Below are 27,715 nucleotides of genomic sequence, written 5' to 3'. Positions count from 1 at the left end.
TTGCAATCTGTCAGAAAATTCCAATTCCAGTTCTTGCATGTACATTCCAATCTCATCGACGCTGACAGTGCAATGTGTCGATAGCTCTTTTATGTGTTGGAAGTAGCAGAAAGTCGTAGTTCAAATATCCTGAGAAAAAACTGCTAGTTTTACAACAAATGCCTTTCATAAAGATCCAGAACCATTTGCCCCGCACCCTTGAGACGGAGGTTGAGTTCGTTTAGGTGAGTGGTGATGTCAGTTAAAAACATGAGCTTACGCAGCCATTTGTCATCATCCAGTTTGGGGTGGTTTTGTCCTTTTTCTGACAAAAGGGCCTTGATTGCATCAAAACAGTTTACAAAGCGCATCAAAACCTTGCCACGGCTTAGCCACCAAATGTTGCTGTGAAGTGGAATGTCATTCTGAGCACTGTCCATTTCTTCTAGCAGTGCTTGAAACTGTCTGTTAGTCAAAGCAGATCAAGCAACAACGACATTCACAATTTGCACCGCTGTATTCATCACATTATTAAGCTCTGAATTAGAAATTTTAGCACACAGGTTTTCTTGATGGATGATAGAGTGAAATTTGAGTGTTGGGCGGCCAATTTGATCTTCAGGTAACTTTACAAATCCCTTTTTTTTCCCGACCATGGCAGGAGCACCATCTGTTGTCACACAAAATATTTTTCCGATGTCAACTCCTCGTTCTTCAAAATGGTTTACAAAAGTTTCCGCTATATCTTCCCCCTTTGTTGTGTCATGCAGGCATTTTAGGCAACAAAGTTCCTCTTGGGTTTCATTGGAAGCACAATATCTTGCAACAACTGCCAAATGTGGAAAGTCGTTTATATCCATGCTCTCATCAACTGCAACACTAAACACTGCTGTGTCTTTTAATGCAGTTTTCTGCTTTCCGTTAATGTTTTCTGCCATTTCATTTATGCATGTCTCAACTGTTCTGGCAGAGACAGGCAGTTCTTTTATTCTAGATACGCATCTTTATTTGGTAAATCATTGAAAAAAACCTCCGAATTGCTGAGAAAAACTTCTTTTATATATTTCCCATCTGTAAATGGCTTTCCGTTTTTTGCAATGCACTGTGCAATCTTGTAACTTCCTTCTGTGGCTTGATTTTTACTTATACTTAAGCATTTAAAAAACACTGCTTTGCTTCTCATATCCTGCTACTGCCTTTTTGATTGATTCAGTCTTGTCTGCTTCGTTTGAAATTGTCATCTAACGCTTGATGTGTGACAAACAACACTTTCCCAACAGAAAGCACAAACAGCACAGTCCTTCTTTTGAATAAATCCAAATGTATCTGTCCAAGAAGGCTGGGACTCAAAATCATCTCACATGCTGCCTTTGACCCCTGCATTAGTGTAAAGTGTGTTTACACTGTTGGAATGACAGCACTGGCTACAGGGCTGGGATAAACAAGGCATTATTTGCTCAGCTCTGGCTAGGACCAAGATAAAGCTGTATGCGCAAACGGAATGAAACTGAACAAAAAGCTGTCACTCTCTGAAGGCATTCTTTCCTTTTAAATTCAACTTTTCTGCCTCTTTCTGACTCCGTTTAGCATTATCAATTACTAGAAATTAATAGGTTAGTTATGCTGTGTACTAATGGAGGCATGATGATTCATAATGTGGCTCTTACAGCAATGTAAAAAGACATTTACCTGCTATGTAAATGTGAAAGAAATTCTGCCTAGCAACGTGAAAACAAGGTCTGGCTAGAACCAAAACTGATGTGGTTTCATTTCTCAGTAGATGACTCAGAAGAGCAGAGTAGCAAAATAGAAAGTAAGATTGAGCAATGAATTAATTGGAATGCTCTCACTGAAAAGAGGAAGTATATGAAAGGAGGTTTCAGAGTAACAGCCGTGTTAGTCTGTATTCGCAAAAAGAAAAGGAGTACTTGTGGCACCTTAGAGACTAACCAATTTATTTGAGCCTAAGCTTTCGTGAGCTACAGCTCACTTCATTGGATGCATACTGTGGAAACTGCAGAAGACATTATATACACAGAGACCATGAAACAATACCTCCTCCCACCCCACTCTCCTGCTGGTAATAGCTGATCTAAAGTGATCACTCTCCTTACAATGTGTATGATAATCAAGTTGGGCCATTTCCAGCACAAATCCAGGTTTTCTAACCCTCCGCACCCCCCCTCCCCCCCACACAAACTCACTCTCCTGCTGGTAATAGCCCATCCAAAGTGACCACTCTCTTTACAATGTGTATGATAATCAAGGAGGACTTTAAAGCTTCAGTTCTTATGTATTAGTGGGTAGACTGCCTCTTGTGAAAACATGCCACCTGTTGTTGAGCTAGGAACATCTTCATAAAATAGGTCAGTATACGCTGTCTCCTTTAAACTGATAAATACTTTCTGTACTACTGAATTAAAAGGGGTAATATTTTAATGCAGTTTAGATAATAAAATTAATATGAATTTGAAATTGAATTTCAGTAATACATTATAGAAAGGAAACAAGTGCCTTTTGAAACTTGGTATCCTAGAAAAATGGTGTGAATTTAAAGAACTAGTATAAAAGAGGAGTTTCCATCGCTTGATATGGGAGGGAGACACTATCTTATTTCAGATTATCAGTGTTGCAATAAACTCTTACTGTAACAAACTTTGAACAGTAGCTTAAAGAATATTTAAAAGACTTGGTATGTCTTAGGAAATTGTATAGTTGTATCCATGCAAAATGTAGATGGATAATATTTTAAACTGTCATCTATTTGTTTTATTTAAACTACAGTTAACTTTATGCGGGTGCAAATATTTGGCCTTATCATGCACACTTAATATTTTGGAGGGGGGCTTATGGTGAGCATCTCCTTTGTATGTGTGAGAGAGAGGGGTGGCAACATTTCAGTTCCTTTAAGAACTATAATTGATAAGCGTTCCATAGTATGAGAACAAAGAGGTCACTCATTAATATTCAGTAAGCATAGAACAGTATCACATGTATTCCTGCAAACACTGTTGTTTGAAAAATAGCCCTCCTGGTTTAGGTTTGAAAAGAATATAAATTACAGCATGACTCTCTATTTGAAGCAGAAAAGTCTTCAACTTGTATAATGTAAAGGATATCAGGGAAGGGAAAAAAGCATGAGTGTAGAAGGTGAAGAGCTCACATTTATTTGCTTCCTGGAAAGGCTTTTTGAAGAAAACATACTGTTCTCCTTAGAAGAAGGGGTCAATATTGGTTTAATGTGCAGAGTTGGAAATTTCTCTGTGGAATAAGGTGGATTATAGAATCCAATCAAAGTTGAAAGAGTTTCTTAAACACTGTGGTTACTGAATATTAGTGTAATTGAGGAAATTGGAGGGATGATCTAGGCTCCCTCTTTGTGTTCCCTGTGATATCTCATCTACTCTCCACAAATTCAACCCCCAGTCCCTCTTTCCCCTCATCCTCACCCTCCCCACTATGAGGCTTGGCCTGAGGGTTGTCATACTGAGACCCTTAGATGGCTGGGGTTGCTGCCAGAGCAATGCATCTAGGAGCTGTGTTGCTCAGCCTCTTGGGGATCAGTTTCCCCTTCTGCCTTCCCCCTCTTAAATATCCCAGAAGCCTTGGAGTGGGCAGAAAAATGTGGGGGAGCTGATACATTAGAGACAGAGGAGCACAGCTGTGCTGTTCTGACAGCTGCCCTAGCCTAAACTTTCAGTGAGGAGATGAAGGGTGTGAAGGGGGGAGCAGAACGACCCCTTGTGGACAGTTTAACTTTGATTGGTCTCTACAGCTTAACAGTATCTTCAGTTTTATTTAAACAAACAAACAGGGAAATTTAAAGATTAGGATTTTATTAAAATTTTACTGTTTTGTATGTGTGCTTTTAAGTTTGGGCATTTGTTTTTAGCAACCTTATTATTTTTAACAACTCTTCCCCAAGCAAATTAACACTTATCAGCCAAGGTAGTACCTACACAACCTTACCTATGTCCTCTGTGACATGTCACATGCATACAATATCACTCTAAAATTACTGTGCTTGTGCATTCCTAGCATACAGTGAACAATTATACTACAAACAGAACACTCCTTACTAATAGCAACAAAATTTAGTAAACATTCAATATTACAACAAGAACAAAAATCTTAAAAATGATGAAGGTTCCAAAGGGCAAATGGCTCCCAAAACAAAATCACAAACTAGAAAAGAGAATCCTTCCACAGAATCATTGCCATCTCTCATGAGGCAGAGTTAAGATTGTCTGGATGTCACTTTGAGACTTCGATAATTTTTGATTTGCTTACAGTAGAGATAGTGTGGGATTTCAGAGAGGATATGTATGTATGAGAAGTTGATGAGAATAGATGTATGGCTTTACCCTTGCTTTCTTTGTTTTTGTGGTTTTGAGTTGGGGAGTGTTTGCCCATAGCAAGTGAAAATGTTTTTACAAAGTTTTTTATATTTTTTAATTCTTGTCAGTATTATATGCAATCATGACATCTATGCCTGTGGCACTACCAAAAGTCTTGAATTTTAGAGACAGCCCTGAAGATCTGAGCTACCAAAAGTACGGTGGTGTGATACCTGCCAAATTGGTGACAAAATTAGAATTTGACTAAATATCTTCTTCCTGATACATTGTGATTGGATGTAGCTCTTGTGGGTATTTAGCTGAAATACGGTACTAATAAAGCAAACCATGTAAGGTAGAAGCTTGTGTTGTGCTATTGTTTTAGATTGCCCATAAGTATGCTGCATGTTTCGTTGACAGAGACCAGTCCCAGTTGCTACCTTAAAGAGACTGCAGTCTAAATTTTAGATGTGACACAGCAAGTGGGAGTGCCATATGGTAGGAAGAGATGAGAAAGACGACAAAGATTAAAGTAGTGCAATAATGCAACTGTGCTGCTTATGCAATGTGCACACAATGGTCTGTCCATCGAGCTTTTTATTTAAAAAAAAAATGAAATTGGCATTATTTATTCACTTCTTGTTGGCATAGAAGAAGCAGTACTTAGATGAAGTGAGGTTAGTGGCCTGGCAGACTACAGTAAGAAAAGCATGACAAAGAAAGTCATAGAGATACTTGTGGGAGAAACAGATGAACAGGGCTTTGAGGCTGGTTCACTGGTAGAGTGGAAGGGTTGGATGGAGGTTATGATATTGGAACAAATATTTAGGTCCTGATCCTGCAAACTCTTCCATATGAATTGACTGTGTAGATATGTGGTGCCCCATTGACATTAGTGAGTTCTCGGCTGCACTTCAGCGGGCGGTTCTCAGGTGACCGCGCTCGGAGGCAGCATTTTGGCGGCACGGTGTCCTACGGGTGCACACAACTGCCCCAGGGGGCGCCATTGCGTCCGCAGGCACCACGTTGAGGACCCCTGGTCTAATGTATTTACAGTGAATGAGAACATAAGTGAGTTCCTTTTACTCACCAAAGTTGATCACTTCTAATTTTACTTTTTTTAAGAGAAATTTGTCCCTATTTTAGTTCTTTAACTATTGATATCATAACCTATTTTTAATATTTTATTTTATTCGGATAATACTTATCATTATCTGTAGCATAAACATAGTTCTACTATGTCATTGGAACTTCATATTTATCTAATATATGTTTTCTGTGAAAAATCAAGTTTGTTTATTTGTTGTTAGGTGACTACTGATTCTATAAGTGCAAAAAATAAAGACTGGTCTTCAGCACTTCCATCAGGTGAGTTAATTTTTAATTGACTGAGTTAGCTCTAAAAGTAATGGAAATTTAATTTAGGGGGTGTGTCTTTTTTCCCCTTCTTAAATAACTGTGTCACAGTCAAGCAGACTTGAAAATACTGTATACCAAAATCTCAGTAAACTGTCATTTGTCTTATGTTTTCCCCCCTTCAATTGTCATATTGCTCTTCTCTTATCCAGCTGTCCCCTTCCTGTTTTATTCATCCATTGTTAATTAGATCTTACTCATCAGTATGCATTTGGAATTGAAAGTGGAACTAAACAGACCAACGTATATGAGTCAGGCAATAGCAGCAGGTTAGACTATCCCTTTGGACGGGAGATGGATCACTTAGTGATTACCTGTTCTGTTCATTCCTTCTGAAGCAGTGGTTCTCAACCTTTCCAGACTACTGTACCTTTTTCAGAATTCTGATTTGTCTTGTGTACTCCCAAGTTTCACCTCACTTAAAAACTACTTGCTTATAAAATCAGACATAAAAATACAAAAGTGTCACAGCACACTATTACTGAAAAATTGCTTACTTTTTCATTTTTACCATATAATTATAAAATACATCTATTGGAATACAAATACATTTCAGTGTATAATATATAGAGCAATATAAACAAGTCATTGTCTGTATGAAATTTTAGTTTGTACGGACTTCAGTAGTGCTTTTTCTGTAGCCTGTTCTAAAATTAGGCAAATATCTAGATGAGTTGACGTACCCCCTGGAAGACATCTGCATACCCCTACGGATACATTTACCCCTGGTTGAGAACCACTGCTCTGAAAACCTGGCATTGGCCACTGCTGGAAGACACGATATTGGGCTAGATGGACCTTTGGTCTGACCCAGTACAGCTGTCATTGTTATGTTTGGTCCAAAATTAGAATGCACCATTTTTCTTAGTGTGCATGTATAACTTTAAGATACATAATGATTTCAAGATGCATAGTTTACTGATGAATGCCAAAATCAAAGCCCAACATATTTAAAAAGAAAAACTGTAATCGGGGAGAAAAAGCACTTAAAGCTATAGCGGTTTCCATGCCCTCCACCCTACCCCCCCCAACCCTTAGTTATTTTTTAGTTTAGACCATATAAAAAGGTACGATGCAGTTCATTGTTTTATGTGGCAAGTAACTGTAAACACTGAAGCATAGCTCCACTAAACTCTTTTTTCTGTATATTGGAATGAGGCAGGTTACTAAACGGAGAGTAATGTCGGAATAAAGACACTGCATATAGGTGGAGGGAAAAAGTAGAGAAATTGAGAAATAGAGGATGTTCACATAACTGTCAGTAGCTGGCTATTTTGAGGTCTAGAAATGTTTCCTCTTATAATTATATGTATTTTGGGGAAATCTGGCTTCCATTTGGTATAAATTAGAAGTTAAACAATCAAGGGATATAGTGTGTAGAGATCACATAGCTCTCTAGCTATTGACCCCATACACACTAGCCGTCACTATCCATTCCATATAGATTCCATCAATTTTTGGATAAGAACTTGTTTCTTGGACCAAAAAAAAAAAAAAAATCTCTTGATAGAGGATCATCCCCATTGCAGGGGTGTGTGGGGGTGGGGCTTCTGTTTCTGTGCCAAAGATGGAGATTTTAAGAGTTATGTAATAGTCCTCTTCAAAAAGAGTCTGCCTTTCCTAAATGTAGTTAACAATGTTGATATTTCCTGATAACAGTAGTAAGTGGTTGAGGAGGCATGAGAGTTACTCTTTGCATTCAGAGCTTGTTCTTGTTTAAAATGGTTATATAGAGTTGCAGACATTCCTGGTTGCTGAATGAAGTGTGTGTTTACAATCTGAGGGCTTGTTCCTGCAAGGCACAGGGCCCTGTAGCCTGACCACGCAAAAGTTAAATACATGCTGCTTCTTTAAGTAGTGTCCCTATGTGTGCTCCACTATAGGTTTGCGTGCGTCCCTGTGCTGCCGATCGGAGAATTACAATAGCAGTCCATCCTGCCCACGTAGCTCCTCGCTTGCCACGAGGCTAGCCAGCATGCACGGGCATTTCCCTCTCAGTTCCTTCTCAACCACTCCTGGCTAGAGACGGAGTTGAGAGCTGTCTGTTCATGGATCGTTAATGCTCCGTGGATTTGCAAATTTAGCCTCATTTGAAGCTTTTTTTTCTTCAAGTACCTTCAGTTTTTCAGTTGGCCGTGCCAAAAAAAAAAAAAAACTGGGAAAAAGAGAAGAAAAAGAAAAGAAGAAAGGGTTTGCCTCCTGTCAATCGTGGGACCTCCTGGACCAGTCAGGATATGCCTGACTCTCCAGGCTTCAAGAAGTGTCCGACCTGCGAGGAATCCATCCCGGTAACAGAGGGACACTTGCAATGCGTTTGCTGCTTGGGGGAACAGCACAATCCACAAAAGTGTGATTGATGCCAGCAGCTAAAACCCAAGTCCAAGAAGGACAGAGAATTGAAGCTTAAACTTCTGCTTACAGAGTCGGCCCTTCAACCTCCGGAGTCCCGGTGAGAGCTATAACTGCAACCTTTTATGTCAAAGGCAGGTGATTTCAAGGAGACGAGCCACTCACTCAAGACCTTTAAGAAAAGGTCTGAGTCCCCACAGCGAACCCAGATTGAGCTGGAAATGTTCCTCGGCTCCATCCTTACCATTGGTACTATTGGCATCAATGCTGAGTAGATTGACTACTCAAGGCTCTCAAGGTACTGAGCCGACTGAGCAAGTCAGTCATCCCAAAGACCCAATGGCATGGGCAAGGAAGCTCTGCTACTAAGAGGGTGTGAAAAACATAAAAAGTCCACCCTAGGGAAGCCACATTGTCACGTCAACAGCACCAACACTGGTGCACGTGGCACGGGCGGACCATTTGGTCAGGCCCAGGTTGCTGTCTCCATCAGTACAAGCCAATCAGCAATGACAACTACTGGCACCAACGCTCCCTGCACTGACAGAATTCTGGTGTGCATCTGACCTCTCCATATCTGAAGTACCGGACTCACCCATACTCCGCACCAGAGCCCTGGTACCGAGCTCCCCCAGGGCATTGGAATCGATGGCTTCTCCGTGCCGTGCACTGCCCTTCTCCTCAGAGGAATTGAAGAGTTAGCAAGAGGGGGACCTGGTTTTCCAGTGCTCCTCATACCCGCCATACTGGCCTCAACTCCAGCATAGACAACAGGTATACCGCCTGCCAGCCCCTCAACCTCCATGGTATGGGCAGCCCCGGTATCAGCTGCCAGCCTGCTACCCCCAGTGGCCATACTGGGACCAGCCCAGAGACAGAAAACCTCCAGGGTCCTAGTGTGATACAGCAATCTAGGAGATACCCTCCTTCAGCAGCAGCATCAAGGACCACGGAACCTGCTGTACAACTGATGGAGGAAATCGAGCCTTCAGGCAGAAAGAGAGGGTATCCTTCAAGCCTGTGTGTCGTTCTCCTCGCCTGATCAGGCGGTGATGCCTCCTCCGCCATCCAGATGACTTCATGATGACTTCATGGCGGATGACTTCAAGTCATTGCAGGATTGGCCCAGAGTGTTGCAGAAGCCCTACAAATTCAGCTACATGAGGTGACTGAACCACAAACTGGTAGATATTCTACATACTTCCACCTCTGCCTAAGTGTGCTCCCTGTGAATGAGGTGCTTCCATACCCTGCCAGAATCGTATGGCAGACCCCAGCCTCTGCACTGCCAATGTGTAAGTGGGTGGACAAAAAGTACTATGTTGGCAAAGGGCACAGAGTTCCTGTTTTCTCACCTGCCTCTGAACTCTATTATAGTGGACGCAGTTAGTTCTAGGGGCCTCCAGTACCAATCTAGGTCCACTCCTTCTGAGCGGGACAGAAAATACTTGTTCGGCAGGAAAGCATACTCATCTGCCTCTCTGCAGTTATGGGTGGCTAACTACCAGGCTTTTTATTGGCCAAGTTCTACCAGAATTACAGGAAGTTAAATTATTTTATTGAACAGCTGCCAGATTCTTATAAAGACCAATTCTCGGCCATAATCAGAGAGGGCCAACTGGTAGCGAAGACATTCCTCCAATCCGCTCTAGATGCAGCAGGTACGGCAGCGTGCCTGATTTCCACTGCAGTGGTTATGAGAAGGACTTCGTGGCTATAGTCATCAGGTTTCCCCAAAGAGTTCCAGGAGACAGTGGAGGACCTCTCCTGTGAGGGAATGAAGCTGTTCACTGAGAAGACGGATGCATCCCTTCACACACAGAAGGGTTCTTCGGTGACCCTCCGCTCACTGGGAATTTACACTCCAGCCTAGAAGAGGAAGCATAGCCCTCAGCCACAATTTAAGCCTTGTTCATTGCAATATATGCCTCAGTATCAATCACAGAGGCCCTATGAACCTCAAAGGAAGAAACTGAGGTTCCCTAAGCGGAAGCAGTCAGGACCACAAACGACTTTGTCACAGCCATCAATATCAAAATGGTAGTTTTGACGAGTTGTTTGAGGTGGCCGTAGAACACTCTCTCTACTACCACACACTGGGAAATCCCTCTCCTCCTTTCAGAGATGGCCTCTCCCCATTTTACAGCATCTGGGAACAGATAACCTCTGACAAGTGGGTGTTTGAAATCGTCCAGAACCGGCCAATGGGAGCTATGGGGGCAGCGCACGGAGACCCACTGCCCATCTCCCTACAGGGGCCACAAAGACTTGCTAGCAGCCAGCCACTTCTGGGAGCAGCATGGGGCTATGGCAGGCAGGCAGGCAGCCTGAGCCCTGCTGCACCGCTGGCCAGGAGCCGCCTGTGGTAAGCGCCTCCCAGCTGCAGCCTACACCTCGCACCCTCTCCTGCACCCCTGCCCCAGCCTGGAGCCCACTTCTGCACCCAAACTGCCTACTAAACTCCACACCCTCTTCTACACCCCAATCCCCTGCCCCAGCCCCCTCCTGCACCAAACTACCTCCCAGGAAAAAGACTTGTGTAAAGGGGCCTCACAAAATCTAATAGCCCCGGGCCCACAGGAGAGTTAATCCGGCCCTGCCCTCCTCCTGATGCCTTTCTTTTCTAGCCTTTATATCTATCTTGCACAGAGGTGCCACATGTCTTCAAATTATGCCTAGCTGGCATTATGTAATTAATTTGTCCTATGATAGTTCTGTGAGGGACAACTGAGAACAGGCCACTGTTTGAGGTTGACACTACTGATAATTATTAACTTCTCACTGGGACTCTTGCAGGGGCATCCATGTTTCAGGGCAACATACACCTATGTCATGTCGTTCTTTGTATACTTTTTCTTTTACATGATTTGACCAAAGGCCACCATCAGTTTACCCAAGTCCCCAATGATAGTCACAATTCAGCAGTTTTCCCAGCCTGATGCTAACAGAACTCTGCTCCCCAAATCCTCTAGCAGACGTAGGACTTCAGGTTACCAGACTTACGTCAGCACCACCCCAACAGATGGCTCAACCTCCTTTCAGGATATTTTTTCTGGACAAGGTCACACCCAAGTTGCATCTGAAGTTCACCCCTAAAGTGTCTTCTGCTTTTCGCATGAACCAACTTATTCAGCTTCCAACATTTTACCCTAAACATTTTACCGTAAACACATGGATGAAGAAAAAAATTTTAGACACAAAATCCCAGAAGCTAAAAGACAAATACCACGAGCAGTATAGCAAGGCACACCGGTAGGTCAAACGCCTTGTGAGAGCGGACAAACGGCATTATTTTGATAATCTGGTAACACAAGCAGAGAATGCAGTTGCTCGTGGTGAGCAAGGAACCATCTACAAAATGACGCAGCTTATCAGTGGTAAATGGCAGACACCAACAAACATTCTCATCAGAAACAAACAAGGACACCTACTAACAACCAAAAAAGAACAAGAAAAGCTTTGGACAGAGCATTTCAAAGAATTGCTGAACAGGGAGCCACTTAAAGAGGAAGCAAACATCCAGGAGGCAGAAGAAGATCTTGATGTCAACAGAGCCACCCCAACTAAGGAAGAGATCATTCAAGCCATCAAATCCTTAAAAAATGGGAAAGCTTCTGGCAAGAATAACTTGAATGCAGAATTGTTCAAGGTGAATCCTAAATTAGCAGGACCTATCCTGGCCCCTCTATTTACATCAGACTGGGAAAGGGAAAAAGTGACAGATGAGTGGACCAATGGGGTTATAGTGAATATACCAAAGAAAGGAACTCTCAGTAATTGTAATAACTGGCGTGGTATCACACTTTTATCTGTGCCAAGCAAAGTATTGTGTAAGATCATAGTCCACCGTATATCAGAGGCAGTTGATAGTGTTCTCAGAAAAGAGCAAGCTGGTTTTCTGAAAGGGCGTGGATGCACAGACCAGATCTTCACTCTGCGAAACATAATAGAATGGTGCTTAGAATGACAATGGCAACTCTTCATAAATTTCATAGACTTTGAGAAGGCTTTTGATAGCATTCAGAGGACCACCTATGGTGCATTCTGCGGGCATATGAAATTCCTTTCCGTATAATCAACGTCATCAAAAGCTTCTATTTCAACTTTACATGCAGTGTTGATTACAGTGAGCTCAGTTTTGAACTCAAAACAGGAGTACGTCACGGGCGTGTCATATCTGCAATCCTCTTCAACGTTGCCATCGACTAGGTAATGCAGCGTACAACAGAAGACATGCCAGAGGCATTAAATGGACACTCCTCTCATCCCTTGAAGACTTGAACTTTGCAGATGATGTCGCTCTCCTGTCACATACCCAACACCATATACAAGAAAAAACAATTTGACTCATCACATTCAGCCAGCAAATTGGACTGAAAATCAACTGCAATAAGATAGATATCATGACCTTTAATATTGCCTCACCATCACCAGTATGGATAGAGGATTATGTTCTCACCAATGTAGAAATATTAACATTCTTGGGCAGCACCATCAGCCAGGACGGTGGAACAAGCCAGGAAATCCGGAACAAAATCAGTAAAGCCAGGAACACCTTCAGGAGCTTAAATAGAGTCTGGAAATCATCAAAATACAACACCAAAAGCAAACTCAAGATTTATCAGAGCTGCACTTTATAGTGCAGAATGCTGGGGAATCAGGAAGTATGACATGTCCAAACTGTCTTCATTCCATACAACCTGCCTCCGAAAAATCCTCCCTACCTTTTGGTCCAGAACAGTCTCAAAGCAAGATCTATTGACACAGTGCAGCCAAGAGGATCTGAGCACCACCATTGCCAAGAGGCGCTGGAGATGGATTAGTCATGTGCTTTGGATGGAAACTGATTCCATCACCAGAGTAGCAATAAGACAGACACCTGAAGGCAAGTGGAAACGAGGCTGCCCAAAAACAACATGGTGAAGAGCTGTGGAAGCTGAGTTGAAAACCTTGGGCACAGCTGGGGAGCCATTGAAAGACTTTCCAGGAACAGACAGGAGTGGAGGAGCTTCGTCACTGCCCTAAACACCAAAGGCGTAATAGGAACATCATGATGATGATGATGACACATGGATAACAGAGACCATCCTCCATACGGTTAATGTGAGAAGGGACAGAGCAAAGGCCTTTAGAAAATCCCTGAGACTATTCCTCTCCCTTGTGGATAGATCAAATGATCTATCAAATGATGCAGCTGTTTCAACTCAGCAACTCTCCAAGTGGGTCTCTGGCTGCTTCAAGCTCTTCTATCAATTGCGTCGGGAAATGCCCCCATCGTCAATACATATGAACTCCATGAGATCAGTCTCCTGGTCCATTCTCCGACGTTCTCTCATTCTCTTGCATTCTCCAAGGGTATTCCTAATCAGAGATCTGCAAAACAGCTACCTGCTCATACCTTTGGTGAATACATCTTGGGGAATTTGGCTACAGACTCCCAATTCGGCGCCACAGTTCTGTCATCGTATCAGATATGTAGGGCCCTACCAAATTCACGGCAATGAAAAACGCATCACGGACCGTGAAATCTGTTCTTCTGTGTACTTTTACCCTCTGCTATACAGAATTTTTCAAATTGAGGGTCCTGATCCAAAAGGGAGTTGCATGGGGGTTGCAGTACTGCCACCCTTACTTCTGCGTTGCCTTCAGAGCTGGGTGGCCAGAGAGTGGCGGCTGTTGACCAGGTGTCCAGCTCTAAAGGCAACAGCCTGCCAGCAGCAGCACAGAAATAAGGATAGCAATACCATGCCACCCTTACTTCTGCGCTTTTGCCTTCAGATCTGAGTGGTCGGAGAGTGGTGGCTGCTGACTGAGGGCCTTCAGAGCTGGTATCCCAGCTAACAGCCACTGCTCTCCAGCTGCCCAGCTCTGAAGGCAGTGCTACCATCAGCAGCAACGCAGAAGTAAGGGTAGCAGTACCGTAACTCCCCCTACAGCAACTTTGCGACCCCCGCCCACAACTCCTTTTTGCACCTTTGCCTTTGCACCACTGACCGGGAGCCACCCAAGGTAAGCCCATGCCCTGAGCCCCCTCTAAGACAGAGCCCCCTCCTGCACTTCAAACCCCTAATCCCCAGCCCCATCCCAGAGCCCATACCCCCTCCCGCACCCCAACTACCTGCCCCAGCCCGGAGCCCCCTCCCGCATCCTGAACCCTTCATTTCTGGTCTCACCCTGGAGCCTTCACCCCCATTGAGAGCCCTCATCCCCTCCCACACCCTAACCGCCTGCCCCAGTCCAGTGAAAGTGAGTGAGGGTGGGGGAGAGCGAGCCACCGAGGGAGGGGGAATGTAGTCAGCGGGGCCTTGGGGAAGGGGCGGGGCAAGGGTGTTCGGTTTTTTGCGAATAGAAAGTTGGCAACCCTACTCAGGAGTCACCTACAGTGGAACATCCATTGGGACACACAACTCAAAGAACCATCATTACTGCACAAGGTGAGTAACTTCTTAAGTGCTTAAGCACAAAAGTAGTCCTGTTGAGACTACACATGCTTAAATACTTCTGCTGAATTGGGGCCAGAGTAAAGAGCACCTTGCAAGATTGAACTCTAAAACCAGAAGTGGGTACAACACAAAACAATACATGATAGAACCAGAATGTTGAAGAGTAATCTGGTAGTATGAATGATTCTCAGGACAATTAAGCATATATATATATATATATATATATATATATATATATATATATATATATATATGTAAAGTACGATGAAGAAAGAAGGTATTTTTGAAGCCAGGAAAAGGTACAAAGGAACACGTCTAGACAACTTTGGGTATAGCGAAGAGATGCAATGTAGTAGGATTATTGGGAAGAGATGTTAGCTGTCATAGAATTGTGAAGTATTGCAAGGACTTAATGCAGAAAGATCCTATAAGGCAGTAAAGAGATCTATGAGGGGGGAAAATCATGGTCAGGAGGAAAATCATATTGACAGCTGTATTTGGATAGTCTGGAGAGGCAAAATCTGAGGAGTAAGAAGGTTAAGGAGGCTTTTGTAATAGCTGAGGCAAGAGAGGCCCAAGGCATGAACCCAGGTGTTTTTGAGAGAAAAGGCTAACCCGTTTTAGAGAACGAAGAAATAATAGGGTCTAGTGGAGGATTGAGTTTTTGGGGAAGAGAGAACACACTAAGGCTAAGCAGATAATAGGGCTGTGAATTGCTGTTCCTTAATATGAATTTCTTAGAAAACGTGATACGCTTTTCATTCTGTGCTCTTTAGAGCTTTTCGGGTTTTTGTTTGTTTTTTGTTTTCCTTGTAATTGTCTGTGGTACAAGATATTCTTTGTGTTAATACTGATTTTGGAGGAAATATTTAGGTTGGCCTTGATTTGGGAGGAGGAGTTATGCTGTGCATGTCTGATTGTTACAGTTTTTAGGTGGGTGGAGGGAGTGAGTATTCTTTTCCGGGTTCTTTGTTCAGTGAAGGGCTGTGGCTTGTGGGAGATTTTATATAGGACCCTTGTGCTTCCATTTCTTTTTAATTTGTATTTCCTTTTCTTTTCCTTTCAGTTTTGTTTACATGTATTTTTTTGAGTGTGTTTGCCTTTCTGTAGTATATTTTTGTTCATTCCTAATGGCACTTCCGGTCAGAGTTAGTGTTACTTCTGGTAAAGCTTTAAAGTGTTTCAGGGGTAAGTGCTTTTCATTTACCTTTCAATATGTTCTCCTATGGGTATGTTAAGTAAACTTCAGCAGAGGTTTTTTTGTAGTTTTGTATTTTAAGAGCAAATTGAGATTCTAAGTAAGTATTAGTGCTCTCAGATAAGCAGTGCTTGATCAGGATGATCAGTGGAAGGGGAGACTTATATTACACAACGGAGCAAGTCTTTTTCCTTTTAATTGTTGTCTTTTATATTTTAAATATGAAATGCATAGAAGATAAAATAGAATCATACCAATTGGAATGTTTTTTTCCTTTTCTGGACTTAAGTTTGTGTTGCACTTAATGTTGTGGTGTTCTTTTCTATATATGCTTTTTAAACATTAGAAGAAGATGGGTTATTACACACTAATTAGGCAAATAGCAGGACAAAGGTACAAAAACTGTTTTTTAATGGGGTTTTGGTTATGCTTTTTAATGTTTGCTTGAGTGCAATATCAGTTCCTTAAAAGAAAACTCCAGTGTAATAATGAAAAGAGAATTTAATCTCTACGCTTAAATGCTAAAATGAGGATATACTTAAAACCCTTGGTTTCAGACAGGCTCTCATTTCCTAGTTTCCCACAGGCTACAAGTATGAGGAAACTCTATTGTGCATTATTATTTGTAAGTGTCACCTTCAGTAAATATTTGAACCTGCACCGTGCAGAGTTCCCATAGAAATCTTAACTTTAGGCTCCTATTTTTTAAAAGGTTTTGGTTTGTTTATTCTAAAGTTCATAATTATTTTATTAAGTCTAAATAACTTTTCATTGTTAACACTGGGGTAATTTTTGTTTTAAAGTGATAAAGATTTTATGCCACTAAGAAGTTTTTAGTAAACATATTCGTCCCTGATGCTGCAAATACTTATGCATATGTTTAAGTACATAAATAGTCCCATGGGACTATTCGTGTGAATTCAGTGGTGTACCTGTTTAAGTATTTGCGGAATCAGTCTTAATTTTCATGGTTTTTTTACCTATAGCATTTGTATTAAATTCATATAAAAGATGCCACTAATGTATAATATATTCATTATACATTTTCATCTAAAGTTGCAGTAGCACATATTTTCAAATTAGTTTTACAGCGCCTCAGCCTAATTTAAAGCAGTGATTTAAAAAAATCCTCCTGGAGTAGTTCAGTGAGTCAGAATAAAGTATATCCTTGCATTTGCTAAGCCTTTTATCGAGTTGTGATCGATGAGCATCCTTTTTATTTTTTTAAGGAGAAAACCCTGATTTTCATAACTTAGCATGTCATGAAGAACCCTGGCAAAATCAAGCACTCACCAAATCTATAACTGAACATTGCCAACTATTAATTGTCTATTTAGGAGTCCCAAAACATAATTTTGCTTACACAGATAATCAGATCTTCTGATCATGGACTGGTGAAAGGTTGAACAGCAAATTAATTGCCTGTCTCATAAAGCTTTCATTTAAAATCTACTAAAAATTCAAAACAAAAATAAAAATGTTAAAAATTGAATTTTGACTTCATAATAAACACACATTCAAACATCCAATCTTACATTTCATTTCCTTCCATCTTTAGGCAAGTAACTGAGCAAAAATACTTTTCCAACCAGTGGTTTCACTTCTTATTTCTAGCAGACCAGAAAAGAAATCAAAATACTTTTAAATGTTTTTCTTCATTTTGTTGCATTTTCATTATGTTGCGCTTTTACCTATAGAATTGTAATAAATTAATAAAAAAATGCCACTAATGTATAATATGTTCATTATACATTCTAAAATTATTATAAAAAAAACCAGGGAGTCCTTGTGGCACCCTAGAGACTAACAAATTTATTTGGTCATAAGCTTTTGTGGGCTAAAACCCACTTCATCAGCTGCATGGAGTGAAAAATACAGAAAGCAGTATATATATATTACAGCACATGAAAAGATGGGAGTGAAATTTGTTAGTCTCTAAGGTTCCACAAGGATTCCTCGTTGTTTTTGCTGGTACAGACTAACACGGCTACCACTCTGAAATCCTTAAAATTATAGTTTTAAATTATCACAGGAACCAACCAATTGAGTAATCATCACGATATTAAGATATGTGAAGTACTAGAATTAATTACTTGAGTTTGACTTCAATCACTTACCTGCACTGGAGACAGTGATAGGTATCCTCGATGGACATTTGTTTAATAAATTCTTCTCAGAGTTCTAATTGACCTAGTATCTCACAGATGACTGGGTTTCTAAGACACGGGCTCAACAGTGATGTGTTCAACAGTAAATTTTCTGTGGCTATTGATCATATGAATCTTTCAAGCATTTGCACATTTTATAGCCTCAGAGCTTAATATTGGTCTGAGACAAAGATCTGCAGTCCTAAAGCTAATCTAGGCCAAAATTTTTAAGTCATTAGTAATTTTGGGAGCCCAATTTGAAACATCCCAAGGGAGCTTAATTTTTAAAAGGCTTCTATTTAACACTTGCAGAAACTCATGCCCACTTATGGTGTCTCAAGTTTGGCACCCAAAATCATTAATCACTTTTTAAAAAATTGGAATTTAATCTGTGGTGGAATAATTATAATTTTACAGGAAAAAAAGATCTCTTTTACAGTTGCCTGATATGATGTAATATAGAGAGGAAGAAACTTAGTCATGAATTCTCCTCATCCGTAGAACATTACAGTGTGGACTGGCATAGGTAGAGAAAATAACTTATTTAGATTGGATATACTGGAGTGTTTATTCTCTCCATTTCTTTTCTCTCTCAATGTAAAGTCAGTCGTTTGAACTGAATGAGTCTATTCAGAAAGGTATTCTTTAAGTATTGTGGCTAAATACAGCGAATTGAAATTATAATATGAAATATGTTCTAATAAGGCCCATATTGATATTTTACTCGTTCAAAAAATTAGACAATGTCAACAGGAATTTTCAAAATGAAATAATTTTTAGCTTGTTGCTGATATAACCTCTGTATAATATGTGATTGTTTAAAAAATAAGTTTCTTTAAACAATTGTAAGGGTTTTTCTTCTTAATTAAAAGGGTCTTCTAGCAAGGGAGAAATTGTACACAAAGTGGTGGTAAATTTCCAAAGTAAACAAACTGGATAAAGAAAGAAGTGATATTTTTATTAACTTCTTTCAGTTACATTAATCTGAGATATTTGTAACTGTTGGGAGTACAAAATTTTCAGACAAAATGTGATTTTCGGGTTGGTGTTCTTTTAAATGAATGTTGTCTTCAATTGGTTCAAAATGATATTTTTATGTAACAGGAGAGAATCACCAAAATAAAGGAAAACTAAAGAACAAAACCAGTGATTCTGAAAAGACGAGGTAAGAAGGAGATATTTTATCATTTTAGTAACTTTACATGGTGAAAATCTTTGGAAGAACATTAATGAAATTTTCACTGTTCCTATTTTTATATATTCTTGAAAGGACAAATTTTCACATGAGGAAAGCATTCAGATATATTGGATACAAACTCTCATTGACATGTTGGAGACTTCAACATTTTGTGCACTCCTAGCTAATAAAGAAGCTGTTCATATTTTTTTTTTTAAAGTGGTTGACCAGTAATGGTGGTTCTCATCTTTTTTTGATTCTGTGTAGAAGTCTGTAATATTGAATTTGATCACAGTTGTTTCAATAGCAACAGATAGTTGTCATAAGCACAAGTTTATGATTTCCTTGAAGGTCCAAGAAGAAGAAACTAAGCTGTAGAAGGAAGAGCCATGATTAAAAATTAGATCTTCAGTGACAAAAGGGACCCAGAAAAACAGGACCATATAAATATTATCACTGCTAAATTTGCTCAACTTTTCTCCTTCAACAGTTTTTCTGTAATAGTCTTATAATAAGTATCTAAAATCATGTCCCAACAATTCATTAACATTTGTAAGTAAGTGAATGCTCTAAATGAGTTGGCAACCCTACTTGTGAAGTAGCAAACTTTCTAATCGCACAAAACTAAACACTTTTGCCCTGCCCGTTCCCTGCCCCTTCCCCAAGGCTCTGCCATGAGGCCCCACCCCCCACTCACTCCATCCTTCCTCCCTCTGTTGCTCACTCTCCCCCACCCTCACTCACTCATTTTTACCGGGTTGGAGCAGGGGGTTGGGGTGAGGGCTCTGGCTGCGGGTGTGGGCTCCGGGCTGGGGCCAGAGATGAGGAGTTCAGGGTGTGGGAGGCGGCTCTGGGCTGGGGCAGGCGTTTGGGGTGTGGGGTAAGGGCTTTGGCTGGGTGTGCAGGCTCTGGGGTGGGGCTGGTAATGAGGGGTTCAGGTTGTGGGAGGGGGTTCTGGGCAGGGGATTGGGATGCGGGGGGGTGATGGCTCTGGTCTGGGAGTGTGGGCTCCAGGGTGAGGCCAGAAATGAGGGGTTCAGGATGCTGGCAGGGGCTCTGAGTTGGGACAAGGGATGGGGTGCGGGCTGCGGGAAGGAGTTTGGGTGCAGGAGGGAGCTCACAGCTGGGACTGGGGGTTAGGGTGTGGGAGGGGATGTGGGATGCAGGCTCCAGGAGGAGGCTGAGGGCAGGGGCAGGGGGTTGGGGTGCAGGAGGGAGTGAGGAGTGCGGGTTCTGGGTGGCGCTTACTTTGGGCAGCTCCCCATAAGCAGCGACATGTCTCTCAGCTCCAAGGCGTAGCCAGGTGGCTCTGCGCAGTGTGCACTGCCCCCGGCCTCAGGCACCGCCTCTGCAGCTTCCAATGGCCGGGAGCCACCCAGAGCCAGGTAGGGAGCCTGCCTTAGCCATGCTGTGCTACCGACCGGACTTTTAACGGCCCAGACAGCTCTACTGCCAGGATCCCTTTTTGACTGGGTGTTCCGGTCGAAAATGGGTTACCTGGCAACCCTATTCACAAGGCATAGAAGTTATTTTAAAAAACAGATTAGCAAAAAAGGAAAGTAATAGCAGAATCGCTAATTATAACACATTTGTATAGGTTCAAAGGTATTGAGATGCTAAAGTGTTAGAATTACCAGAGAAATGTCTATAAACAAATGTCTAAAAATAGTGTGCATATGAGAGAGAGAGAGAATACAAACAAATCCAAATCACTACTTGTATAACCATCTTGTACCACACAGCTGTTTACTCCTGCCAAAGGGGTTTCTTGATGATAGTAAATGCATTGCTGACATTAAGATATGCCTGTAGCTATTACAGTAGATCTTACTTTGAAAAATAATTATCATAAAAGTCATAAAATAATTATTAAAACTTCTAAGAATGGTACACGGGCTATAAAATTTTGTTAAGTTTGTATTAAGGCTGTCAGTTTGCTGTTTTTACCTCTCAGATAATTAGATGTGTGATCAAAGATAGGTATTCATAGAATCATAGAAGGTTAGGGTTGGAAGGGACCTCAGGAGATCATCTAGTCCAACCCCCCTGCTTGAAGCAGGACAAAGATCTTTTGATAGAGAACTGTGTCTAGACACAGCAGAATTTTTTTGGTTTGCTTTTCAGCTGTAACATTCTTTATCACAGTGGCTGACTACATAATCTATCATTCTCACAGCCTGAAACAAATTTGATATGGTGTTAGTGGAACACCAAAGTATGAAACCCTACTAGGCCATTTTGAAGTCACTTTTCAGAGCTGAACTACACTTTGATTAACTTTACAGATCCAGACAGCTGACTAAATTTCTTTAATTACTACATCTGTCATGGAGAGGCTGCACTATTTGAAGTTTTTATATTGTTCAGAGGCCATTCGCAATTTTATAAATAAATGCATAATTAGAAAATTCTTGTTAAGAATATGTGTTGATGCCATTACTTAATCACAAACTACTTTTATATCTTTGTGGCTGTTGCTGTGAAAAGTCTATGGAGCCTAGCCATAACAATGAATGTGTTTATTGTGCAGTCGAGGATACTGTGGATCTTATACTAATTAGTGAATTAAAATTTAGCCACACCAGCATAGCTTGGATCATATCATTTTTCAAGGTCCCCTCACACTTGCTCCAGTGTATATAACGGACACATTCCTTCTGAGAAATCTCCATTTCCTTAGCACACAATCTTTAGGACTCTTCCCATGTGATGGGTGCTTGCTGCCCTTGAACATGGGGCAGAGATGAAGGTATAATCAAATGCCTTTAGAAGCTGGGAGTATGGTTCTCAGCACAGGTAGAGAGATGCATGTTAGCTATGCTGGAGCTAGTGCACTAAAAATAGCAGAGTGGCTCAGGTGGCTAGCCCTATGCCCCGTCCTTGATGCTGCAGTCATAATGTCGTTTTTGTGTGTTAGCTTGAGCAGAGCTAGTGCATATCTGTCTACCTGCCATGGAAAGCACCGTCCCAGTTGCTGTGCAGGCATACCCCATATAGCTACATAAGCCAACGAATTTCTTCACCCTCTGAAGAATGGAGTCTATAAAGTGTATATGTACAAATTCCAATTTAAAAATTGCAGTGATGCTAATACTGTCTTTAATTGTAGAGATCATCTGAGTTTGAAGATTGATTCTAAAAACATCCAGGATAAACTCTGTAGTGCTATCCAACAGGTAAATGAAGGAAACAACTGAAAACACTAGGATCTTAATTTAAAAATACTTCTTTCATGTCTCTTGTTTGAATAAATCATGTTATCTTGGCAATAACATTACTTAAGTATTAAAAAATACAACAATGGTATTTAATTAACATGTTGAGGCAGCCCAGGATTTAACTACACATCTATCAGACAAGCATAAACTTCTGAACAGGGCTATGTATACTCTGGTACAACAGAACCAAATTAAACACCATCAGCCCTTAATTTCTGCTGCAGTGTTAATTTATTGGGTTGCTAGTCAAGTGCAGATTAGGACATTTTAATTGAAGTTTACAATTAAGTAAGCATCAGCTTTGGAAAAGTACCTCTTAGGTGAATATCTTTAAAAATATTACGTATTTTCTATGTCATAGAGGCTATCCAATGATCCTCCAAAAGTATCAAAATTCAAGAGACACAAAACTACTTTTAAGGAAGTTGGTATGGTTGACTTTGGGCCATGAATCCTAAGAAAGACATTTATGTCACCAATTTACAGAAAATTCAATACAATAGAAATACAATAGAAAACCACACAATAATAATAAAAATAACATAAATTGACAACCAGTCACTCAAAGATAAGGAAAATAAATACAAATTCAGATTTATGACAAATTTTACCATCAGCATTTTCTCCATTCTATCCTAAGAGTAGATGAATGTTCTTATTTTTTTTGCAAATAGGGCAATTGTAGTAACCATTTTGTTTTGGAATTCAGCTATGGTTTTTCAGCTTGACTTCTGAAATCTGAATTTTGATGGATGAAAGTTAATCTAAAATTCATCAAGATAAAACTTTTGAAATTTAAAATGTTCTCTAAGGCCCCAGTGTTTGACACTGGCTAGTCTCAGCACAGAATGAGAAGATGTTAACATGGATTTGACAAGGTCGTTACTTCAAAATCTCACTTCAGTGGTATCAACAGGACTAGGTAGATTTAGCTTTTGTTTTTGCTTCATTCAAATTTTTAATATTTGGGTGAAACATTAATATTTAAAAAATTACTTCAAACATTACAATCATAACTTTTCAATTTCTACTTCAAATAATCTGAAAATAAAACAATTTTACGTACTGAAAACTGTAATTTTAGGTATGACTTAGGAAATCATTACAGTCTGTGTAATAGTGAATTTCTTTAGTATTCAGCTTGTTATAATATGTTTTTAATGTATTCATTAGGATTTATGTAAACAGGAAAAAGGGGACCTCTAGCACCCTCGCCAAAGCTTAAAAATACACCAAAATAATACCTAAGCATAATTAAAATACAGCAGTATAATTCAGTATAACACACTCTCAGGAAATCAGGCAGCTTAGAATCTCAAGTCATCCTCCCCCATCCAATATTTCCCCACTTTTATCATTCCTTTCCCACCCCCAACCCTATCTTCCATTGCCTAGAGAGACAATGATGAGCTTTATTCATAATTTTTTACATTTAAATTATTTCATATCTTAAAAGAAAATGAGGAATGAAAGCTTATAAAACAGGTCTGCCTGACACAGGAACAATGAGGTATTATGGTGTGTGCGTATACATACATGTACTGCCCTGTTCGTGCATTCTAAAAATCCTTATGCAGTCGTCTTTAACAAGTAATTGATACCTATGCATAGTAGCTACTTTATGACATTAAATTCAGCTTTGTTTTTCCTTAATTACTTGTTCAAAATACTAAGGCTCCAATCCTGCAACTACTTGTGCTTGGAGGACTTCTGCAGAGCAGTCCGTCATATGGTTCACAGCATAGGATCAGAACCGAAGATATTAGACCACTTTATGAACTAATGACTTCTGTGTTTATCTCTTTTATACAGCAACTTTAGAGGAGTAACAAGCTCATACAATACCCAAGATATTGCAGCATTAAATATAAAAGAAAACCAAAAGTGAAAAGATATAGACCAGGGAGACAAAAAATATTTTCAAATTGCTTTATTGTTTTAGAGAAATGGGTGAGTGTAAGGTGAAAAAATATAGGAAGTCTGCTTTTAGGTGGTAAAAGTGCTGAGGGGCAGACTCTTAAATCGTGGTGATGAAATCATGGGACAGGACAGAGGAGTTGAGATTTAGAGTGACTAAGGCCTTGTCTATTCTACAGAGTTTTGTCAGCAAAAGCTGCCTTTTGCCGACAAAACACAGGAGCTGTACACATTACAAAGCTACTTTTAGCGGCGAAACTCTGCTGTTTTGCAGACAAAATAAAACCGCCTCAACGAGAAGCATAAAACTTTTTGCGGAAAAGTTAAAGCGACAAAGTGTCAGTGTAGACACTGCTGTTTGTTTTGTCGACATAACTGACTTCCACCAGTATCCCACAATGCCTGCCATGACCGCTCTGCTCAGTGTAGGCATGCGCCTCTTCTCTTTCAAAGCTTTGGGAAGTATCTGACAGCTCAGTGTGCTGCTCTGTTTGGGAAACAAAGAGCAAATTATTAGTGTGGAATGCTCCTGTTCTGCCCTGCACTGGGAACACAGGGGCAGGCAGGCTGCTGCTGCGGGGAGCAGGGGGGACGATGGATGATTGCTGTGCTGCTTTGACATTCCTCAGCATGGAGAGCTCACACAGCTGCTCAGGATGCTGCTCCTGGCAGCTCAGGAGGCTGTGGGAGAACTCGGAGGGAATCATAGAACCATAGGCTGGCGGAGTGGGCTGCTTCAGGGGAGACTGCTGTGCTGACTGCCAAGCAGAGTTGGGAGCTGATGTGAGGTGTGGGTCCCCTTCCCTCTCTCAGGATAGGTGGTCAGCCTGCTGTCTCGCCTGCCCCAGCCACACCACTCTCCTCTCTCTCCCTCCCACCACACACTTCATTTGAAAAAAGCAGCTGACAATCTACTAGGATGCCCCTGAAATGATGGGATTGAGAAACCTGCCGCATGTGATGCTGTACCTGCCCCATGAGGTATTGCAAACCCTTCCCAAAGCATCCTGCGGCCAGTTGCACAGTGGGATAGCGACCACCGTGCACTGTGTGGATGCACTCTGCCGACACAAGGAGCTAATTGGACATGCAATAGCGGTTTTTAATAAAGCACTTTAATTAAAGTGGCATAACTTTTTCCAACAAAACTTTGTAGTGTAGACAAAGCCTAGATCTGTGTGGTAGGTTGGAACAGTAGACCATTGACATAGAGGGATGACAATTTTTAAATGAATGGGAAGCCAGTGAAGTTGTGGGGGGGAGGGAGAGGGGAATGGGTCTGAAACAATATTTTTAAAGTTTACCAAATTTACTTCTGTGAAAACTGTGAATACCCACAAGCCAGGTAAAAGTGAATGTTGCCACTGAACTAAATTAAAAAAGGTGGAACTCTTGTAACCAAAATGCAGAAAATATTGAACTCTGATATTATTTAACCACTTGGATTACATTTTTAATAATTAGTAGCTTGTTTCATAACATAGTCAACAAAATTTGATTTAGTTAAGATTGATTTTTGTAGGTGGATTTAACTGTGTTGCCAGAAATGTTGAAGAAGCTTGTTCATGATGGCTATACAGCCTTGACGGACCAGCGTTGTCGCAGTGCTGAACAATTCTTTTCAAAGTTATTGAATACTTTGGATCCTTCAGAGTTAAAGGTAAGGAGTAGGGCGCCCTGGGCTACTTATTAGGGATGATTGAGCCTTGACCTGTAAGTTTTATATTTCACTACTTTCCCCCCGCAAAGCAGTCATTATTATTATTATTTATTAATAATTGTTTCCAGTTACATTCCATTATGTGCTAGGCATTGTACAAATGTAAAAAAAAGTAGTGTGTCTCAAATAGCTTATAATTTAAAAAAATAGAGAATAGGAAAAAAGATACAACATATAAAGTGGTTATGGTGACCATGGACAACATCTTGACATTAAAATGTATTGGGAATACAAATTTTTATCTGTGTGCATATACACAAAATTGCACATCCTAAACATTTTAAGATGTGATCCATAGCCGTATTTATTCTCTCACTTTAGATTATAAATTCTCTGTGGCAAATGCCATGATTTTTCTTTAATTATCTAATCTATCCCCAATAACGTTCTTACATATTTTCATTGTCATACATTTCATACAATTTTTAATGTAGTTTTCAGTATCTGCTCCTGGGAGAATTATGCGCCACTGCGCAATGCAGAATTTGCTCAGAATTAATGTTCTGCACAAGCAGCTCCTTGTGGAGGCGGCACTTAGACCGCAGCCTCCACCGGCATGGCAAGACCTGGCACCAAGTTCATCGGTGTGTAGCGCCCCGGCGACTATGGTGGAAGCGGCACTGTGGAAGGACTCTGTCAGAGACCTGCGCCACCGATGCTCCCCAGCGCTGAAAACGGCTGGATTGACCCAGCACGGCTCCCACTCCCCGACGCAGACACGGCACTGGAAGCAAGGGAGGAGCAGCTCTGCATCCCAGAGGTCCACCCCTGTGGAGTGCGCCCTTAAGAGGAGCACCCAGCACTGAAGCCTGCGGAGACAGTACCATTGACTTCGGTCCTGCAAGGAGGACCGTCGAGTCCAGTGCCGTTGGACTCCCCAGCCCAGGTCATCTACCTCGGACACCTTTCAGGTCATGAGGGACCTCATTGCCACGACAGCGCCAAGGTCACCCACCTGTTGCACCAAGCCTCCGGTACCAAATCGCATGGCACTGTCTCGCGGCAAACTAGCGATGCTCCGTCCCTCAGCGCCGTTCACAATTCTGGCACCAGTCATACTTGCGGCACCGCTCCCGGTTTATGCCAGTGTTCCTGCTCGCGACGCTGATCCATGTGTCGATCCCCGTTGCATGGCAGGTCCCACTCCTGGCACCAGTCCCGGTGCCACTCAGCAACCCTGCGCAGCTCCAGGTCATGGCACTGCTCTCTAGCGTGGCACCGCTCACAGGATCAGCTCCGCTCGGCACCGCCCTGGCCATAGCGATCCTGGTCTTCGGACTCAGAGGCGGGATCTAGATACTCAGAGCAGGGTTGGCACCGGTTGGGCCATGGATGCTCTGAGATGGGGGCAGGGCCGTGGCCTGCGCAGTGGCAGGGACCAGTGCAGTGGCCATTTTGGACCCTGTGGGCATACCACCAAGCGCAAGGCGCCCAGTCTAAAGGCTCCCAATCAGCCACCTCTGAACTGTTGTTGCCAGAGGCTTCTGCCAGTTGCCCCACCCCTCAAGGTGCCGAGGAGGTGCAGTGCCTGCCTCCTCTCTCCCCCTGGACCCCACCCTCCCAACCCAACTCCAGTTCCTAAGCAGAACCCTGGTCCAGCCAGCGAGATAGGACAGGAAGTCCCTGATGAGCAGGAGGGACAGGAGGACCCTGTTTCCGAATTAGCCTCCTCATCCTCCTCCCCAGACAAGGCCGTTGCAGGCACTTCTGTCTCCGGACCGTCACCCCATAGACAACCGCACCCACCAGGACCTCCGTCGCAGGGTTGCACGCAACATGGGTCTGCAGACCAAGGAGGTGGTGGAGTCGGGGGA

At 41.7% G+C, this 27,715-nt stretch overlaps 1 protein-coding gene across 3 annotated transcripts in view; it reads left to right on the top strand.

The window, feature by feature from the left end:
• TTC3 (tetratricopeptide repeat domain 3) overlaps positions 1-27,715 on the top strand; it is a 131,330-nt gene that overhangs the window by 36,354 nt on the left and 67,261 nt on the right. For all 3 annotated transcript variants that reach the window (XM_073360973.1, XM_073360955.1, XM_073360964.1), the window contains 4 exons: positions 5,627-5,684; positions 18,974-19,034; positions 22,156-22,222; positions 25,704-25,841. In XM_073360973.1, the coding sequence (XP_073217074.1) occupies positions 5,627-5,684; positions 18,974-19,034; positions 22,156-22,222; positions 25,704-25,841 (324 nt within the window). The remainder of the gene's footprint in view (positions 1-5,626; positions 5,685-18,973; positions 19,035-22,155; positions 22,223-25,703; positions 25,842-27,715) is intronic.

The sequence above is a fragment of the Lepidochelys kempii genome, chromosome 1 (assembly GCF_965140265.1).
Source record: "Lepidochelys kempii isolate rLepKem1 chromosome 1, rLepKem1.hap2, whole genome shotgun sequence".
NCBI classification, from domain to species: domain Eukaryota; kingdom Metazoa; phylum Chordata; order Testudines; family Cheloniidae; genus Lepidochelys; species Lepidochelys kempii.
This window is presented reverse-complemented; position numbering and strand designations above follow the sequence as displayed.